The 15,279-nt window shown below is 65.6% G+C and overlaps 1 protein-coding gene across 5 annotated transcripts in view; it reads right to left on the bottom strand.

Annotated features, from left to right (window-relative positions):
• Positions 1-15,279, bottom strand: part of LMF1 (lipase maturation factor 1) — an 80,607-nt gene that overhangs the window by 5,264 nt on the left and 60,064 nt on the right. For 4 of the 5 annotated variants that reach the window (XM_041750537.1, XM_041750538.1, XM_041750539.1 and 1 more), the window contains 2 exons: positions 9,206-9,373; positions 97-280 (listed from right to left, as the gene is read on the bottom strand). In XM_041750537.1, the coding sequence (XP_041606471.1) occupies positions 97-280; positions 9,206-9,373 (352 nt within the window). Of the gene's footprint in view, positions 1-96; positions 281-3,754; positions 7,517-8,043; positions 8,517-9,205; positions 9,374-15,279 lie in introns of those variants that run through there. The other variant, XM_041750540.1, reaches the window with a different exon arrangement.

Here is a 15,279-nt window from a genome sequence, read left to right as displayed (position 1 = left end):
ACAGCCCCTTGTTTCCAGGACAGAACTCGCTAATGGGTGGGCGGTCCTGGTCCTGGGGAGAAGAGACTTCTGTCCCCGCATGGGGTGTCCACTCACCATATCTCAGGGGGGCTGGGGCCCCTCGGGCAGCCTCCTCCTGCATCTTCAGGACTCGGTACTTCAGGCCACTAGGCCCAGAGGGAAACAAGAACCCCAGAGTTGCATCATCAAAACAGGCCACGCTGGGCACCATGGTCAGCCAGTTGAGGAAGCTCAGGTTCCCGCTGATGATAAGGATCACCTGCAGGGGATGGAGCAGGGCCTGAGCCCAGGCCGATGGAGCCTGGGCACCCCCCCGCCCCCTCACGGCAGACTGTGGAGCCTGGAGTTGAGCCCTTAGAGCAGCACGTGCAGCGCCCCGGCCGACTGTTGGCACCGAGGGCCAGGCCCCTGTCCACCGCAGGCTGCGTGCCCATGTCCCCCCGGTGGGCCCCAAGGGTGTCCACCCCTCAGCTGATCTTGAGGCGGGTTCTTGCTCGAGCCTGGAGTGGGACCTGTGGACACCCAGGTTCTGGCCTCTGAGGCTGCCCCCTGCCTGCCCACAGGGCCGTGAGCTGGCGGGCTGTGCCGCTGTGCTCTGCTGACCGTCACCGGGTTCGGGTGTGGGCAGCCCTGGGGACCCATGCTCGAGGTGGTGGTGGCGGGAGGAGGATGAGGCTCTGCTGCCCGGGTCTGGCTGGCCTGTCTTCCACAGCTCGCACCCCAGACGCGTCTACCGTGACCACGCAGGAGGCCGGCCTCCCGCACTCTGGGCACCGGGAGGTGGGGCTGCACAGGGTCTGGGGCGACACAGGGCCTGGGAGTCCAGATGGGCCCGCCCGTGTCCCGGTTCCGCTGGGCTTGTCTACGGACTTGGCACCAGCTGGACGGTGGCAGTTCTCCCGTAAGGCTCGCTCCTGAAAGCGACTTAGCGTCTTGGTCGTAAGACTGGAGTCACAAAGCCTCAGAGCGACAGCTTGGGGGTCTCCTGCGCCCCCCACCCATTTGCCCGCCTCGTCAGGGGCTGTGTCCCGGAACCGCCGCCAGCCAGGCCTTTGGGGAACTTTGTCCGGGCAGCTACACGTCTTGTAAGGTACTACAGTGACTTAAAATTGACGTCTTTGGCCTGATTATGCCCCGGCCGTTGGGCGCCAGAGGGGGAGCAGAGGGGAGGCCGCGGCACCCAGGCCCTGTGCAGGCACCGGCTCCGATGCAGCCGGCCCAGTGAGTGTGAGGCGGAGGCCCCCATGAGGTGAGACGCCCTGGGGTGCAGCTCCCGGGGGATCGGGTGCCACGGGGCGGCAGGGACTCCGGAGCCTTGCGGGAGCGGGCAGGCGGCCTGCAGTCCTGGCAAATCTGCCGCCTTTCTCGTCAGGTTTTGTTGAAACAAACAATAAGATACATGCCGCCCCCCTCCCCCAGCTTACAGTTCAGTGGCTTTTGACAAATGTTGACCTTCGTGCAAATCACCATAAAGCCCAGAAAGTTCCACCCCAGACAGTCCCCTTGGTGCCTGTGACCTGTGGACGGACCTCTGCCGCCCGACACCCTGCCTGTTCCCAAATGTGGTGGGCATGGAGCTCTGGCGCCTGGGGTCTCCAGCCTGGGGTCCCGCGAGCCAGCGCACAGGCATCCACGGCCGCACATCATCTGCCCGTGCATGTGCCTGCAGGACGCTGCAGTGGTCTCGGTATGCCTCGAGGGAGCCCTGCCAGCGGGTCCTCAGGTGCCTGCCGGGCCCGGCCACCCTTTCACGCCAGCGGGTTCCTTGCGGTGTCTGTAGAGGGAGAAACGCGCTTTTCACGAAGTTACAAGTTACCAATTTTTAAGAGCTTCACCCTGGTGCTGTGTGTCCTGAGACGTTTGCACACCCGGGGTTCGGAGATGTTAGTGTCAGTGTCAGTCTGGTGTTACGTTCTGTGGAGGCGCTGCCTGAGTGAGAGTGGCGCTGAGGGCCCTTCCTCACGCGGCCTCTGCTGTGGGGCAGAAGCCCGCCCTGCCTGTGCCCAGGAGCAGCCCCAGGGGCGGCCCGGGGAGGTGGCTCCCGATGGCGCGGGAGTTGAAGCAGTTCCAGCGTTCACCCGCTGTTGCGCATGGCCGCAGGGGAAGCGGAGGCCGCAGTGGGACCGGTGAGCTGGGCCGCAGCTGCAGGAGGAACTTTGAGAAAAAGTTTGAAAAAATCGCCCCAGAGGCGAGAGGAGCTGGAGTGCCTGTGCGCGTGTCACCGAATGACGTACCTCACAACAGGCCTGACCCTCAGGAGCCAGCAGAGCAGGCGGCCTCCTGCTTGGCGACAGGCAGGTGTGGCAGCGGCCTGCCCGCGGGGCGTCAGACTCTAACCTCCTGGCGCCCCGGCTCCCCCTTGGCCCTGGATAGCCCGATGACGCCGGGAGCCGGTCGGCCTCAGTTCTGTGAGCAGGTGACACAGCTGAGGCCCAGCCCCTTCACTCCCGAATTTTCATTACAGCCGGGTCCTGATCCTGGGAATCGGGAGGAATGTGAGGTCGCAGACACCAACCTAATGAGGGTCTGGCAAGAGGAGCTGTGCTTTCGATGGCTCGTGTCAGTTTTATGGATTACGATGGCATTTTACGAGGTGTGACGTGAGATGCGTTGATTCATGGCTCTCCCAGGATTAATGTGGAAAACTAGTGTGCTTGGTCCTGAGCCCCCAGTAGTGACTTCTCATTCTTCAGTGTCTGCAACGCCCCAGCCTCCCTGAGGGGCCCCGGGCTGTGGTTGGTCCCGGCTGGCAGGCTGCTCTGGGCACGCCGGGCTCTGCCCTGGAGGCTGCTGCGTGCTGCGTCCCTGGCCCTCCTCCTCCGATGGCGGGGGCAGCCGCCGTCTCCCAGTGGCCCTGCTCGGCCCGTCTCTCCCACTGCATCAGCGAGTGACGGGGGTGGGGGGGAACAGTGTCCCAGAAGCTTGGCTCAGTTGCCGCCTCCCAGGAGTCCAGGCCGTCGGGCGGCTCTGCACCTCCTGACGACAGTGTGGCACCGACTGGTGCTCCGTCGGGACCCCTTTCAGGACAAGCTGCTGCGCCGAGGGGCCGGGGGTCTTGCTGCAGCTCCCTCACTGCTGTAGCCCAACTGCAGCCGAGCCAGGGACTCTGCGCCGTTCCCCACAGCCCCCAGTGGGGTGCTTTCCTGAAGTCTGTTCTCAGTGCTGGGCCCACCCAGGCTGCCGGCTGCAGCACCCGCGTCGGCCCACGACGGCTGTGTCGGGGCCCATCCTCACCCCGACCGTCGTTCTGCTGGAAGAGCCAGCAGGGGCGCAGCCGGGGGCCAGCCTCTCCAGGTGTAACGAGCCCGACCTGTGCACGTACCGGGACACGGCGTCGCCCCTGGCTCCTCACTGACACCCCCGCGGAAACCCAGGCCCGAATCCGCTCCTCTGGAAGGACGCTTGCTGGCCGAGAACGTTCATTCTTTACGTCCTCCTCGGGGTGGGGGGGGGAGGGAGCACAGTAAGAGGCACGCCAGGCAAAGGTGGTTCGGTATTGCAGCGACACACTGGTACTTCGGAAGGCAGGCTTGAGGGAGGGGCGACAGACAGCAGTGCCAAGGGCTTCCCAGGCGATGGTACGGGAACTGCCCGGGGGAAGGGGCCTGGTAGGGCGGGAGGCTCACAGGGCTCCGGAGGTCTCTCGTATCCTGGGATGAATCAAGGGAGATGGCCTCAGCATTTCTACTGGAAGATGGAAAAGGCAGGGAAGCTGGTCTGCGGAGCCTGGAAGACACGGATGTGGGGGGCAGGGCGGTCACATGGTTTCTGTGCGGGAGGAGGGGCCTGGCTCGGCCCTGGGAACTGAGCGCAGCCAGTGGCCCGGAGTCAGCCCACGCGCCAGGCCTTCCTGAGTTCCATCTGCAAACACCCACAGGGAGGCCGGGACAGAGGCAGGCCCCAGATACCCCGTCCAGGGGGTCCCATCTGCCTCCCTGGAATACACCGGTCACACACTCGGCACCTTCCTTCCACTTCCACCGAGTCGAGCCTGGCTGGTGAACTTGGGGGTTTGTCAAGACTCCGCCGCAGACCAGGGCTCCTTCATTCCCACAAAGCTGGGAAAGGCCATGGCTGTGCTGCAGGATCACTCAGTGACCCTGGGGACACTGTGCACGCAGAGCGCCGGCTTCTCAAGGCTGAAGGGCCCGACAGGAGGAAGCAGTGCTGCAGCTGGACGGGGGACAGACCCAGGCCAGCCCCTGCTCTCCCGGGAGGTATTCAGCAGCCCTCAGCCCAGGAAGCACCCCTGGGAGGGCAGCGCTTCGACGCCGGGGAGGTCGAGGAGGCTGGCTGGTGCTGTGCTGGGGAGGAAGCATGCAGGCCGTAGCTGCGGGGATGGCCTGGGTGCCCTTAAGTCTGCTGGCCACTGGGTCACGGGCCCTGGAAGCTCCCACAGGGTGCGGGTGGAGACCCAGGCGGAGGCCCCGAGGGACCCTTGAGTAGCTGAGCTGCTCGGCAGGGTGAGGGACACAGCTTCCAGACCCTCCCAGCAGCCCATGGGGCTGGTGTCCTGTCAAGATTTGCAGACAAGCAAGCCACAGCTGGAAGGGAGAAGGCTCATAGAAACAGAGTCAGGTATAGGAGAAAACTTGAAGGTACTAGATAAGGACATTAGGATAACTGCTGTGAATAAAATCCGGCATCTACAAGAAGATGTCATCGTAAACAAGAGAAATAAGGAAACTAACCACATGCACGTGCAGAGTTGGAAGAGGTCACGTACGACATGGAGCAGTTGCCGCACTGACTTTGGACGCGACTTTGTAACCGCAAAGTCCACACAAGCGAGGGAGTGGAGCCCTAAGTGCTTTCTGAACCGATGTGCAGATTGAAGCAGGATGGGGTGCGGGATGCCCGAGGGCCTGCGCGCGTCCCAGAAGAGGGGTGGTGGCAGACAAAACAGGACACGCACCCCGATCACAGCAGCCTACGAAAACCCCACCAAGCGCACCAACCGACTGCACAACCGGTGGGAAAGAAGAACCACAGGCAGGTGGAGGACAGTCACTGAGCGAGCAGGGATGAGCCCCGGGGTGGAAAAGGGGCTCTGGAAGATGGAAAAGGCAGGGAAGCTGGTCTGCGGAGCCTGGAAGGGCCTCCCGCAGGGGCCCAGCACACTCTTGGCTGAGAGGAGAACACCGCCGGCCTCAGCACGTGCTGGAGAAAACGTCCCTGAAGGTGGTGGTCGAGGGAAGGACAGTGGTCCCTGGGGGGACAGGTCTGTTCCCAGGTGCCCAGTCCAGAAGGCACATCTGTTCGTGAATAATTTGTTTTTAAAGATCTGTATTTATGAGAGCGAGAACAGTGCATGTGCAAGCAAGGGTGCACGGGTTTCGGGCTGGAGCCTGGGGATGCAGGGATGCACACTCGGAGCCCTCATCAGGCGCACATGGCTGCGTCCCACCAGCCCCCTCCCCCATCCGTCTGGATGGTAGTTATTTATTAAGATAAAGGGAATTTGGTGCGGAGAGCCTGGCTCCAGCGCGCCGAGGGGATGCTGTCTCTCTTGTCGTTACTGCACTGCTGCGGCCTCTCCTGAAGGGGGCCAAGCGCGTGGTCTCTGTCTACACGGCCGTGGAACGTGACTGGCCTGCGGGGCACCATATGGGCTGCCCGAGACCACACGCGGGAAGTGGTGTGTGGGTGGTGCCTGGGGCCCGCGTGATGCTACGGACCCCGCAGAGGAGGGGACGGGCTTCCAGAACTCCAGAGCTGGCTGGGCTCGCGGTGCCTGAGGCCACAAACACACATGCCTGTGGGCGACTCACCCTGGGCAGTGATCCCGGGCCCCCCGCTGGCATGTGGCTCAGGGGCTGGGGGGGCGGCTGTGTCGGTCGCTGTGGTGGCGGCCCTCACCGTGACCTGGTGCTAAGCGGCCGACGTTGGAGTGGCTCTGGGACCTAGGACCAGTCTGTACCGATGCCACACCACTCGCCTGGCGATACCCGCCCTCACCCTGGGACGGCCGTCCGGCCACTGCCCCTCCAGCTCTGTCCCCTAGGCTCTGTGCTTGGCCTCAGGGTGGGGGCGGCCCCGGCCTGGCAGTGCCGCTCCCCAGAGGCTCTCACGGGCGCCTCTTCCTGTACACAGCACACCTGTGGCCTCGCAGGACCTTCAGGACAGCTGTGTAAATGGAGTATAGGAGGACACAAGCGTGTGTACTCCTCAACCCTCTCCCGAAGGAATGGACGGAAACAAACAGATCCAGAGCTTTCCCTTGGGGTGCTGGGTGCACAGGTGTTCCCACGCTGCAGCGCTCCCAGAGCGGCCCACCCACCACACAGCCGCTGGCCCCTGGGGAGCCAAGCTCCTGCCGCGACACTGCCCTGCAGCCCCCGCGCCCGAGACCCTCCACGTCCTGGGAGGGGGCTCTCCTGCCCTGTGTTGGGCACGGCGTGGCCCCCGTGGGAACACTGAGCCCTCTGTTCCCAGGTGCCCAGTCCAGAATGCACATCTGTTCGTGAATAATTTGTTTTTAAAGATCTGTATTTATGAGAGCGAGAACAGTGCATGTGCAAGCAAGGGGGGACGAAAGGCAAGTGGGTGGGCAGGGCTTCTGGAGTAACGTCCAGAAGGCTGCGGGTGGGCATGGTCCCCCTGTGGCCATCCGTCCCCAGCCGTGTTCCCTACCACCCACTGCCACCCACCCCGGCAGCAGGGCCCAGGCTGGCTCAGGACCTGGCCACGTGGTGGGAGCCTCCCCGTGCAGTGGACACTGGTGCCCGGATGGGGCTCAGACTTGCTGCCGAGCGGTCCAGTCAGCCGGTGCGCCCTGGAGCAGGAGCACGTGCACGAGAGCCGGCCCGGCGGTCAGGTCAGTGCCTCTCGTCCCCCTTTCCAGGAGCTGAGCTCGTTACGTCTGCTCGAGCAGCACAGACTTCTTCACTGATTCAGGTGACCGGACAGTTTGCTTCTAGTTAGCACTTGTCGGAGCCGAGCTTTGGGTTTTGGGGAGAAAAAGCCCTTGGTGGGAAACAATCCCCAGAGCCAGGTAGACGTACAGCCTGGAGACGGTCCCAGGTGGGCCGCAGCCGGAGGGGCAGCCAGGGCACGGGCTAACACCCCGCACACCCAAGCGCGCTGCTCGGTCACTGTGGCGACCATGAGCCGAGTGGACCCGCGTTCCTGGCCCGGCTGTGCAGGGTCCTCGGAGGTGCCTTGGAATCGGGATGGTCGAGGAGGGTCCAGCCTGAGGTGGTGCCCGCGCTGCTGACGCTGGGCAGGTATGGCGCCCAGCACTCTGCCCACCCCCTCAAGGTGTTCGGAGCAGCGAAGGGGACTCTGACAGTTCCATGGACACACGTCATTGTACCTCTGCCCAAGCCCGGAGAACACAATGTTGGGTGATGGTGAAGAAACCGTACGTCACCTGATGAGGAAGTGTCCACCTGGACTCGTTAGTTGTAAGCGATACGTCCCGTGGATGCAAAAGTTCACCACGTGGGGACTCTCTACACCCTGTACTCCGTTTTCCTGTAAATCTAAAACTGTCCTAAAAAAGATTATTAAACAGAACAGCTAAAGCATCAGAGGAGCAGGAGCACGCGTTCCCCCACAAGAAACCCTGTGTGCAACCTATAAAGCAGGAGAGGAAAGGGGGTGGTGAAAACAGCTAAAAGGAACAAAAGAAAATGCAAAGCTAGGGAAGCAAGCCCAAAATGGCACTTGAGCCGTGTGTCCCGCCGCCGTGACACGTGGCCCTGTGCCCGGGAAAACCTTTGCTGCTAAGGCGGCCTCAGGAGCAGCAGGAATCTGGCTTCTCCGACACCCCTGGGGCCTCCTGCCCTTGCCACGCCCGGCAGGGTGGAAGCTCCCCCACCGACAGCCACGCAGACACGACCCACGCTGGCAGGTTCATCCCAGGGACCACAGGGAGGACGCGGTGCAGCAGGCAGTCGCGTGACCGAGGGTGTGGCTGTGGCTCAGCAGGTCAGCGCCTTACGGGAGCCCGCATGCTTTCTCGGGCAGGCCGCAGGAAGCCATTTAACCGCGTCACTCACCCCTCAACACTCAACGTACCCAGAGCAGCTGGGGGCAAACAGGCTTGACGGGGTGGCCACCGACAAACCAACCTGGGCCGCAGGATGTGCACGCTGCAGGAGTCCGGGCACCACCTGGGGCAGACTGGCGGCCGTGAACGTCCACAGAAATGGTGCCCAGCCTGGATCCAGCCCGTGTGTGAAACCCCCTCCTGCGCGCACCACCCGGCCACTGCAGGGGTGACCTCTGTGGTCTCGGCCTAGGGACAGTCCGTGAAGGCGGGGCCCTTCCCATTGGATCCCATGTTGTGCCCCCCGCCGGCAGGCCGTCACCCCCCGCAGCAGCCGACACCACGGCCATGAACACGACAGCACGGTGGGCGAGGAGGCGAGGCAAGAGGGGCTCGCAGGCTGCAGGGATAGGCTATGCCCGCCTGGGACACGGGTCCCCAGCACACGTACCCGCAGCGGGCTCATGTCTAATGACACAAACCTAGAAATGCCCCCGGATGCCTGTTGATAGAGCGAGAGAGGAGCCAGCCGTAGGGCGTGTGCGTGGAACACGGTCACGGAAGGGGCGCGGCCCGAGCGGAGCGGCCCCACCCCGCCCTGACTGCTCCGTGGACATGGGCTCTGCGGCAGCACAGCAGCCCGGCTGCCGGGGAACTGGCTGCAAGGTGCGCGGGCGCCTCGGCCTGAAGGTGTGGGGCTCACGCTCAGCACATGCTTGCGGTGCAGCTCTCGCCAGCGTGCCGCCCCCGGGACCACCCGGACGATGTGGGGAGTTCAAACCCCAACAGTGTTTCTTGGGACCCGAGAAGTAGACCCCGAAGTTCAGGAAGGGAGAGGCCAGAGATGGTAGTGGCCTGGAGGAGCAGGTGGGGGAGCCTCTGCCCCCGGGAGCAGGCCTGGTTCCAGGGACCAAAGCGCTTCTGGCGCAGGATGGGGGCCGATGGCGGCTGCGCACCCTGAGTTGAGCCTCGGGCAGTTGTCCATGCGGAACCACCCCCGCCAGCCCCTTCCTCAGGGACCCGACTCACTGCAGCTGGACAACTGACACCTGAGGAAAGCCCTAGAACCCACCTCGGGGGCTTGCCTGGAGGAAGCAGGGAGGAGCGTGCCCTGGGCCGCCCCGTCCTCCCAGCAGACTCTCATCTCGGGGACGCAGGTACAGGGGCGACCCTCAGTCCGCGCGGGCTCACCTGGAACAGGATCTGTAAGGCCCCGTGCAGGACACACATCCGCCGGCCCAGGAAGATGAAGAAGGGCACCACGAGCTCCACGAAGTGGTTGCCGAGCGTCTCCCCACGATGGACCCACCACGGGGACTGGTGCAGGAAGTAGGCCGCGGGGTTGGGCACCGGCTGCGTCTGGGGGACAGGAGAAGGCCCGTGAGCCTGGCCGTCCCCCAAGAGCAGGGGGTTTCTGGGGAAAGGGATGTTGGGGAGCATCCCAGCTGGGGGAAGCCAGCCCCAGGGTGGGGAGGGTGGTGCAACTGAGGGTCCCAGATTCCTGGGGTGCACGCTCCTGCCCCTGCCGGGTCTCCTGTGATCCCACACTGACCCCTGGGGACACCCTGAACGTCCTGGGGGCCGATGAGCTCGGGTCTGTCCTGGGCAAGGGGATGGCCACGCGTTGGGAGGTTTCCGCTGAGAGGCTGGTGGGAGCTGGGGTTCCGGGCCTGTGTGTGTTCCTGGGCGTGGCCCCCGCACGGGGCAGGGGTGGCACGTCCCAGGAGGCCTGCGTGTTGACTCAGCCGTGGAGTTGGCCGCCCTAGGGCCCAGCTGACAGGCCCTGCGCCTCCGACCATGGGGGCCCCAACCCCCCGGCTCCCCCACCTGGAGGGGAGCGCCCCAGCCCTGCTGCAGCTCCACGGATTCTACACCGCTGCGGGGGGTGCCCAGCATGGCCCCACCCCCACCCACTGCAAGGCAAGCCTGAGTGGGGAGCCCGGCCCAGGGAGCGGCCTCGCTGCTTTTCTTGCTGCTGTGGGGTCTGAACACAAGCCTCCTCCCGAGGACTCCAACCACAGTGCGGTCCCCTGCTCCCCAGCATGGCCTGGGTGCTCCCCCCGACAAGGAGGCGCCTGCACTGCTGTCATGAGGCAGGGTGGGGACCGCTGGTCCAAGCGCACGGAGCCTGCTGCAGCCGCACAGGGTGGCGGGAGCGGGTAACGGCACAGGAGTCACGCACAGCACAGCCCGTGGCTGACCGTGCGCCCGCCGCCCCGTCGGGACTGGAGGTGGCTCTGGGCGGGACGGCTGCTGCGGAAGGGCCACTGTCCCGGGCAGGAGAGTCACGGCCACATCTCACCTGGACGGTTTCTGACCCACAGTAAAGTCACACTAGCAAAGAACATCCCCGGATGCTGCGCTTCATGCCCGTCCTTCCTCTTCCTCCAACGGGAGAGACCAGCGCGTGGTGACCACCGGGGGTGGGGACCCTGGTGATCCGTGGCCCGACCCAGTGTGCTCTGTGAAAGATGCCCCTGGGCCGTGTTGCTTGCAGCCCCCACAATCTCCAGCCGCTCGTCTGTCCTGTGTCCCTCCTGGGGGTCCGGGGCACATGGCCCCACCGGGACGCCCGCAGAGGTGATAGGGACTATTCTGGGGGGTGGCGGCCAGCCCTGCCCTGCGCCTTGAGCCTGTGACCTAACCGGCCTCCTACGTTCCAGCGGCCGCTGACGGATGTCGCCCAAAGCTGTCCTTCCTTGTCACTGTGCGTTCACTTGGCGCTACCACAAGGTCACGAAGTCCTCTAGCCCGTGCGTCTGCTCGTGGGCACAAGGCTTGGAGTCTTCACCCCCCATAGCACTTCTAGGGGCTCCCCTACCTCCTGACACCGAGGATGCTCCAGGGTCACGTGAGCCTCTTCCCGCTGCGGCGCGGGGTGCACGTTTCACTGAGCTCTGGTCCCTGCGGTGGGAGGAAGCCAGCCTGGACCCGAGGGTCGCTGTCTCAGGGTCCCTCGGGGGCGGAACATGGCGTGACTGCGGGTCAGCCGCCCTGTGCACACGCCAGCCTCGCTCACGGAGCTCTGCGTGCCCCTGGGTTCTGAGCAGCTTCTGCAGCACTGGGTGGCAGGTGGCTGGCCACTCCCAGTCTGCTACACTGAGTCCCCCAGCCGGGGTGCCCTGGGTTGGAGCTGTGGCTGCCACTTGGTGGACCAGATGCGCGGCGGCAGACACGTGGGCGGAGTGCAGTGCGGGTCCCCATGGCGCGGCCCACCACTGTCCCACGGGGTCCCCCAGAAAGCAGCCCCCGTCCTACAGCCTGGAGAGTGGGCTGGCCTGAGTGGCCGGCACGCACTGAGGTCTTGGTGCCAGCTGCGCGGATGAGGCTCCTGCTGGGCGTGGGGGTGTGTCAGGGCTGCCTCGCTCACGGCCGCGTGGGTGGTGGGAGCGGACACGAGGGCACAGATAAGGACACGGCGAGAGGATGGGTTTCTCTGGCCTTTGGCGCGGCTGCTCCTCCAGACGTCAGTGCCCAGCGGGGGTCACTTGCTCCCCCGGGGCTGCGGGTCCCAGCAACGGCCATCCACTGTCCAGGACTTCGCGGGACGGGCAGGTCCTGCTACTGGACAGCGACTCGTGGTGCTCGCTTGGAGCCGCGGGAGGGAAGCCAAGCTCCTGCCTGGATCCAGCTGCTGTGTCCTTCCTGCTTCCTGCCCAGGGAGCAGGCGTGGGCCCTGGGCCACACGTGTCCACGACCTCTGCAACCTCCGCCAGCTGGCGCCTGGGGCAGGGCCTGCCCCCCAGCCGGGGCCTCTTCTCTGGGAGCCTCATCCCTGGGATGAGGGGGCATGGAAGGGACCCGGCGTGCAGCGCAGCTGATGCCGCCTCCAGGTCTTGCCGCGGGAGCCTGGACGGAAAAGCTGTGACGGCCATGGCCTGGGGCTGAGGACACCAGAGTTTTGGGGAGAAGAAGAGAACCCTAATTTGTAATCTGTGGGACAGCTGCAGCCTGCCTTCGCTCACGTGCGAGACGCCGGAGACCTCAGTGGAAGCCCCCAGCTGACCGCCAGGGAGCAGCTGGGTGACCGTGGGGGGCCTGGCCGGAGTCCTGGGGTGACGGGCTGTGCCCTCTGCGCAGACATGGCCTCGCTGCGCCCAGAAGCGAGGGCAGAGGCCTGGTGACTGGCGCTCGCCGCCTCCCGTGACGTGCAGGCTTTGGAAGGATGGCCCCACTCGCCGAGGGATTCGCTCCTCCGCACAGCCAGGGGCGGTCCCGAGCCCGGGACAGAGTTTTATTTCTATTTGTGCTGAAGCTGGAAAAAAACACCGGGTCATAAAGCCCAGCTGTATGGAAGTGGTGCCTGGAACATCGCACCCCGTAAAGCAGGGAAGGAGCGCCCAGTGCTGCCTCTGGCAGGATGCGCGGCCACGCGCACCGTTGCTGCAGCTGCCCGGGGAGTGGGCCCGAGCCTCCCACGCTGGTTCCCCCAAGAGGAGGCGCTTTGAGAACAGACAAACATGAGGAAAACCCGGACGGTGATAAAACCAGTCTCGGGACTGGGGGCAGCAGCGTCCCTTCGTGGTGCTTCCAATGCCCTGCCTTCCAGGCCTCGGGGACAAGTCTGAGGAGACAGAAATGGCTTTTTCAGCCATTCCCCACCTTAGCGACTATAAATTAGTGTTGGAGGTTTTAGCGAGAGGGAACACACGTAATTCTTGTCTGAAGAACAAGTTCCTGAGCACCGTCTAGCTGCACGTGGAGGGCCAGCACCTCCCTGCCTCGAAGCCCGGGGGATGGGTCCCCAGAGAAGCCGCTGGGAACGTGCCCCGGACGCCGTCTCCCTCTGGTGTCAGGGGATTCTTTGCCTGCACGCTGGGGCTGTTGGCAGGCGTCCTGGGACGCAGGCATCTGCCTGCTGGCGGCCCCCTGATGGCCGGGAAGGGGGGACACCGGTCGGGTGAGGGGCTCGGGGTAAGTGGGGCAACTGGCAGCTGGTCTCCCCTGGGCCCTGGGCAGGTGTCAGGGCTGAAGGCTCCGTCCCGGGGGAGGCCAGGCACACACGGCGGCCGTGGTGCCCATCTTGGGGGCTCGGGCCCCCCGACGGCTGCCTGCCCCCTTCCCACCCAGACGACAGGGATGGAGAAAGAAGGGGGGCTGTGAGGGTGGCAGTGCCTGGCTGTGGGGAGGGGTGCGTCCGGGGTGGCCGGGCTAGCACCGCGCATTGGCTCGGCTGCGGACCAAGAGCCCGCTGGTGGCAAATCCCACAAGAGACGTGCGGAACGCCGCTGGGTGGAGCCGGGTCTGCAGGAGGGGCAGCCCTGGAGCTGGGAGGACAGGGGTGGGGGGCAGGGGGAGGGCGGCAGCGCGGGCCTGGCACGCCTGCGAGGGTCCTCACTCGGAGGGGAGCCGTGACACCCGAAGGGTGCCCACCCCCGGGCCTAGAATTTCCACGAAAGGAAACTGCTAAGAAGCCAGGAGAAGTAACGAGTCGTAACATGAAGGAGCCCAGGAGGGGGCAGCGACCCAGGAGGGGGCTGGGGGGCAGGGGCCACGAGGGGGGAGGGGCCTGGGAGGGGCAAGGGAGACAAGACCAAGCCAAAGAGCACGAGAGACAGGCAGCCAAACGGGGTCTGGGACCACGTTGGAGTGCCCACGGCAGGTGCTCGCGTCACACCAGCACGGGGCCAGGCTTAGGGGCGCCCGGGGGGCTCCATCACTGAAGCGTCTGCCTCCGGCTCAGGTGGTGATCTCGGGGTCCTGGGGTAGAGCCCTGTGTCAGGCTCCCCACTCCGCTGCAGGCCCCCGTAGCCCTCTGCCCCCCCCCACTGTGTGCACTCACTGATAAATAAAATGTTTAAAAAAAGAGGCAGCATTTGTTAGACTGGATCGCGCAGCAAGACCCGAGTGCTCGCTGCCTGTGACACACGCCTCTCATGCGAGGGTGCACGGGGGCCGGGAAGGGCGGGAGACGTGCCCGACGACGCTGGAGTGGCTCTGTGGGTGTCACACGGGCAGACCTCAGGGCGACCAGGACCGGGGACGGGAGACCTCACAGGGGCCGACGGCCCGCCCTGTGGCGCAGCGACCTGGGAACGTCACTGCCGTCCTGGACGGTGGCAGGGCCTTCCTGAAGCGGCCCTTGCGCTGGGTGGCCCAGGTAATGGGCAGCAGCAAGCGAGCGCCAAGGGCCAGGTGCTTGGGGACCCTGCCTCACGGGCAGCCCGAGGGGAGACAGGAGCACACCGGTGACGAGGTTCTTGCCCCACGCGTGGCCCCGGCCCGGGAGGTCTGCTGCGGCATCTGGGCTCTGAGGCAGACCCTGCAGACGCCCACCGGGCAGGACACAGTCCCCTCCGGGGCACCCTGGGCCGCAGACGTCACAGGGGATGGGGCCGGGACCCCTGAGCCCCGGGGGCTGCACGTGGGACCTGCCAGACGGCCAGTGCCCCTCGCAGCACGTGCGTGTCGGCCACGCGGGAGCAGAAGCGACACGTTTGGTCCCCAGGGGCTGTGAAGGGCACAAGCGCGCATCCTGCCGAGCGTGTGGCTCGCGTGGGGAATGAGCCTGGCGCGGACGCCGCCCCTGGCCCTGCAGATGCGTGCGGAGCCCACCGGGCCCGTCAGCCGCGTTCACCTGCCTCTGCTGAGTGCCCGGCAGCGAGGCGACCCTGAGGCCACCTCGTGGGGGTTTCACTGTCGACCTGGGGTCACATGCAGAGCGCAGGAGCTCGGGGACGAGTGCCCCCGCTACCACCTTCTGAGGGGTGACCGGCTCTGCCGTGGCTGCTCAGGGCCACCCTGAGACCCGCGGGGACCGTGGCTCAGCCTGCACGTGCCATGGAGGTCACCGGCCCCTCCCTTGTCCCCAGATGGTGTTGCCCCAGCCCCTCTTCTGCGCCGACCCACCGGGTCTGTCGACAACCGCATCTGGGTGAAGCCGGGGCACAGACGGGGCAACGGGGGTGACGGTGTCCCGGGAGGCCCTGCTGCCGGGGTCACAGCCGTCGGGCAGTGTGTGAGGCCCAGCTGGAGGCCCCCGCCCACTGCTCACGCTCTGCCACTGCCCCGGCGGGTCCCTCCTCTGAGGCTCCTGCCAGCGGTGCCACCACCGTGGGGGACACAGGCCGCGTGGCCCCAATCCGTGCTTCCAGCCCCGCCCCCGCCCCCGGGCGCCCTCACCCCAAGCCGGTTTACGGGGCGGGTGGGAGTGAGGTCCGTTGAGGGGACGCTTCTCCTTTCCAGGGTCTGGATGGTTCCGTTCCTCCAAGGACCTGATGGGGGCCCCATGGCAGCCCCGTGCTCACGCCCTGGATCCCACGTGG

This window comes from Vulpes lagopus, chromosome 3 (genome assembly GCF_018345385.1).
Source record: "Vulpes lagopus strain Blue_001 chromosome 3, ASM1834538v1, whole genome shotgun sequence".
In the NCBI taxonomy this organism is placed as follows: Eukaryota; Metazoa; Chordata; class Mammalia; order Carnivora; family Canidae; genus Vulpes; species Vulpes lagopus.
Note: the sequence above shows the minus strand (reverse complement) of the source record. Positions and strands in the feature narration are given on the sequence as shown.